Raw genomic sequence first — 4,743 nt, 5'->3', positions numbered from 1 at the left:
CAAACTCTTCAGCACGGGTGGGACACGAACCAGGGGACACAGGTGGAAACTTTGTACCCAGATTAGCCACAGAGACGTTAGAAAGAATTTTTTCAGTGTCAGAGTAGTTAATAAATGGAATGCACTAGGAAGTGATGTGGTGGAGGCTGACTCCATACTCAGTTTCAAATGTAGATATGATAGAGCCCAGTAGGCTCAGGAATCTGTACACCAGTTGAGAGGCGGGACCAAAGAGCCAAAGCTCAACCCCCGCAAGCACAATTAGGTGAGTACCACACACACACACACACAACACACACACACACACACACACACACACACACACACACACCACACACACACACACACACACACACACACACACACACACACACACACACACACATTGACGGTTCAAAGAATCCTGCTGCAAAAACAGGTAAGTACACACACTGTTGACCATTCCACAAATCAATCACACATATGGAACAACTTCCTCCAGCAGCAGAAAGCTAACAGTGGAGACATGAGAATGAACAGTGGAAATTGAGCTTCAATTCAATGTAAGTTGAATCAAGCTTGAATCAAGACTGAACACGAATGAGGCTACTGAGGTACAGTGGCTGAGGAAGTGTGTTGGTAGAGATTCAATAACTGAAGGGAGTGTGTAGGTGGAGGTACAGTAAACTGAGGGGAGTATGTAGGTGGAGGTACATTAACTGAGGGGGAGTATGTAGGTGGAGGTACATTAACTGAGTGGAATGTGTAGGTGGAGGTACAGTAACTGAGGGAAATATGTAGGTGGAGATATACAGTAACTGAGGGGAGTATGTAGGTGGAGATATACAGTAACTGAGCGGAATGTGTAGGGTGGAGGTACAGTAACTGAGGGGAGTATGTAGGTGGAGGATACAGTAACTGAGGGAGTGTGTAGGTGGAGGTACTGTAACTGAGGGGAAATGGGAAGGTGCAGGTTCAGTAACTGAGGGGAATGTGTAGGTCGATGTACAGTAACTGAGGGGAGTGTGTAGGTGGAGGCACAGAAACCTGAGGGAACTTTGTAGGTGGAGGAACAGTAACTGAGGGAAGTGTGTAGATGGAGGTACAGTAACTGAGGGAGTGTACAGGTGGAGGTACAGTAACTGAGGAAGTGTACAGGTGGAGGTACAGTAACTGAGGGAGTGTACAGGTGGAGGTACAGTAACTGAGGGAGTGTACAGGTGGAGGTACAGTAACTGAGGGGATTGTGTAGGTGGAGGTACAGTAACTGAGGGAGTGTACAGGTGGAGGTACAGTAACTGAGGGAGTGTACAGGTGGAGGTACAGTAACTGAGGGAGTGTACAGGTGGAAGTACAGTAACTGAGGGAGTGTACAGGTGGAGGTACAGTAACTGAGGGGATTGTGTAGGTGGAGGTACAGTAACTGAGGGAGTGTACAGGTGGAAGAACAGTAACTGAGGGGATTGTGTTGGTGGAGATACAGTAACTGAGGGTGTGTACAGCTGGAGGTACAGTAACTGAGGAAGTGTGCAGGTGGAGGTACAGTAACTGAGGGGATTGTGTAGGTGGAGGTACAGCAACTGAGGGAGTGTATAAGTGGAGGTACAGCAACTGAGGGAGTGTATAAGGAGTGGTGGTACCTTAAAAGAGTTGGGGTAGGGAGGGATGAGATGGTAAGATAAGGTGTACGAGATGAGAAACCTTTATTGAATATTGATATATTATAAATATAACAAAGAATCATGAAATACATATAAATTTCCGGTTAGATCCACAAATCTTCAGTGAACTCCCTAACAGGAATGGCAAAAAAAAAGAGGCAACAATGATCCCTTGGCTCAACACAACAGAAGTTCACCCCTTAAAGAATGGGACACAGTTTGTTACGTATCCTTTAACCAGAAGAGGGGGGCTTCTTAAGCACCACACAACATCTCTCCATATCTTCACAGCACACAATCCCAATCATGATATCATGATAAATTTAAATCATAGTACCCTAAAATCATTATAGGTTAAACAAGTGTGCTTAATATTAATTTCCGGGATGAGAAATAATCAAATAAATAATATATATATATATTTTTGGGGGATAATTACAAAAAAACATATAACTGTTCAAAAAGCCAGGTGTTTGGTGTCTACAAGAGGTAAGGAACTTTTAAGCGATTGCTTCATATTAACTTATGGCTTTGTTATTAACATAATTTATGATTCTATAAATTATGTATAAGTTCTGAATAGAATCACGAACACTGCCTGATCAGCAGACAATCTGCTGAAGTACATTTTGTGAAAGTGTTGATATATTTTAAGTTCAATTGTTTTTTGGAACAGGAGAATTTTACCATTATAGTTCTTTTGATTTTTATCTTATTATAATGTGTTACCGTCGGTAAGATTGTGATTACTGTTGTTTACTGACAGTCCTTAAAGCCTGGGAGTATACCGGCGGTAACCTCAGTGTTAGAGGGATACCAGAGGGTATACTCACAGTCATCGAGTACACCAGCGGTAACCTTAGTGTTAGAGGGATACCAGAAAGTATACTCACAGTCATCGAGTACATCATCGGTAACCATAGTATTTGTTTTGTTTTTACTTCTTTAGATTTATCTTAACAAGCTTTTCCTTCTCTGAAATCATTAGCCACTTCCAACCTTCCAGGGCCGTGGTGGGAAGTGGTTAGAGAAAATGGTTATTCATCTCTTTGTACTGCGTGGGATGTGGGATCACCTCCATGTGTTGCACGGTTTGAAGAGCTGTATGTAATATACTCTACTTGTGAGTGTTTATAATGACACTCACCTGGCTGTAGTCGCAGGTTGTCATGTGTCAGGGAGTGACACTCACCTGGCTGTAGTCGCAGGGTGTCATGTGTCAGGGAGTGACACACACCTGGCTGTAGTCGCAGGGTGTCATGTGTCAGGGAGTGACACTCACCTGGCTGTAGTCGCAGGGTGTCATGTGTCAGGGAGTGACACACACCTGGCTGTAGTCGCAGGGTGTCATGTGTCAGGGAGTGACACACACCTGGCTGTAGTCGTAGGGTGTCATGTATCAGGGAGTGACACTCACCTGGCTGTAGTCGTAGGGTGTCATGTATCAGGGAGTGACACACACCTGGCTGTAGTCGTAGGGTGTCATGTATCAGGGAGTGACACACACCTGGCTGTAGTCGTAGGGTGTCATGTGTCAGGGAGTGACACACACCTGGCTGTAGTCGAAAGGTGTCATGTGTCAGGGAGTGACACTCACCTGGCTGTAGTCGTAGGGTGTCATGTGTCAGGGAGTGACACACACCTGGCTGTAGTCGTAGAGTGTCATGTGTCAGGGAGTGACACTCACCTGGCTGTAGTCGTAGGGTGTCATGTGTCAGGGAATGACACTCACCTGGCTGTAGTCGTAGGGTGTCATGTGTCAGGGAGTGACACACACTTGGCTGTAGTCGCAGGGTGTCATGTATCAGGGAGTGACACTCACCTGGCTGTAGTCGCAGGGTGTCATGTATCAGGAAGTGACACGCACCTGGCTGTAGTCGCAGGGTGTCATGTGTCAGGGAGTGACACTCACCTGGCTGTAGTCGCAGGGTGTCATGTATCAAGGAGTGACACACACCTGGCTGTAGTCGCAGGGTGTCATGCCGGTCTTCTCACAGTCGTCCGTGTCAGCTACGGCGGCATCTGTGGACGAGGCGAGCGGAAAATAATTGGTGAGATGATGGTTGAGATAGTGAGGGAGGGAGGTGAAGGTGGTGATGAAGATAGTGAGGGAGGGAGGTGAAGGTGGTGACGAAGATAGTGAGGGAGGGAGGTGAAGGTGGTGACGTAGATAGTGAGGGAGGGAGGTGAAGGTGGTGATGAAGATAGTGAGGGAGGAAGGTGAAGGTGGTGATGAAGATAGTGAGGGAGGGAGGTGAAGGTGGTGACGTAGATAGTGAGGGAGGAAGGTGAAGGTGGTGATGAAGATAGTGAGGGAGGGAGGTGAAGGTGGTGATGAAGATAGTGAGGGAGGGAGGTGAAGGTGGTGATGAAGATAGTGAGGGAGGGAGGTGAAGGTGGTGATGAAGATAGTGAGGGAGGGAGGTGAAGGTGGTGATGAAGATAGTGAGGGAGGGAGGTGAAGGAGGTGATGAAGATAGTGAGGGAGGGAGGTGAAGGTGGTGATGAAGATAGTGAGGGAGGGAGGTGAAGGTGGTGACGTAGATAGTGAGGGAGGGAGGTGAAGGTGGTGATGAAGATAGTGAGGGAGGGAGGTGAAGGTGGTGATGAAGATAGTGAGGGAGGGAGGTGAAGGTGGTGATAAAGATAGTGAGGGAGGGAGGTGAAGGAGGTGATGAAGATAGTGAGGGAGGGAGGTGAAGGTGGTGATGAAGATAGTGAGGGAGGGAGGTGAAGGTGGTGATGAAGATAGTGAAGGAGGGAGGTGAAGATGGTGATGAAGATAGTGAGGGAGGGAGGTGAAGGTGGTGATGAAGATAGTGAGGGAGGGAGGTGAAGGTGGTGATGAAGATAGTGAGGGAGGGAGGTGAAGGTGGTGACGAAGATAGTGAGGGAGGAAGGTGAAGATGGTGCCGAAGATAGTGAATGGACAGAGGGCTGACTCTTGAGAGCGCATGGGAAGAACAGATAACCAAAGACCTTGTATTCAAAACCAAGGTTATCTCCTGGGATCTCTAAACTAAACAACTGCTATAAATATATGCACATAAGAGATTAGGTGAGAACAGCAGAAGCAACAGGTGACTGTTTCCCATCTCAGCTG

The 4,743-nt window shown here is 47.0% G+C and overlaps 1 protein-coding gene across 1 annotated transcript; it reads right to left on the bottom strand.

Moving 5' to 3' along the window:
- Window positions 1-954: 954 nt before the first annotated feature.
- On the bottom strand, window positions 955-2,811 carry LOC138368571 (uncharacterized PPE family protein PPE24-like). Its single transcript, XM_069331095.1, has 2 exons — window positions 2,788-2,811; window positions 955-1,590 (listed from the first exon to the last, which is right to left on the bottom strand). Exons 1-2 carry the CDS (start codon window positions 2,809-2,811, stop codon window positions 955-957), a joined length of 660 nt encoding a protein of 219 aa, XP_069187196.1.
- Window positions 2,812-4,743: the final 1,932 nt, after the last annotated feature.

This window comes from Procambarus clarkii, chromosome 25 (genome assembly GCF_040958095.1).
Source record: "Procambarus clarkii isolate CNS0578487 chromosome 25, FALCON_Pclarkii_2.0, whole genome shotgun sequence".
Taxonomy (NCBI): domain Eukaryota; kingdom Metazoa; phylum Arthropoda; class Malacostraca; order Decapoda; family Cambaridae; genus Procambarus; species Procambarus clarkii.
The sequence above is the reverse complement of the archived record's forward strand: the minus strand, read 5'-3'. Positions and strand labels throughout refer to the sequence as shown.

Bases quoted from the DNA above. Each gene is read 5' to 3' on its own strand.
- LOC138368571 (XM_069331095.1), bottom strand. From the start codon at position 2,811: ATGACAACCTGCGACTACAGCCAG. The intron at 1,591-2,787 runs GTGAGTGTCATT...ACACTCCCTCAG, and splicing joins CAACCTGCGACTACAGCCAG to TTGCTGTACCTCCACTTATA.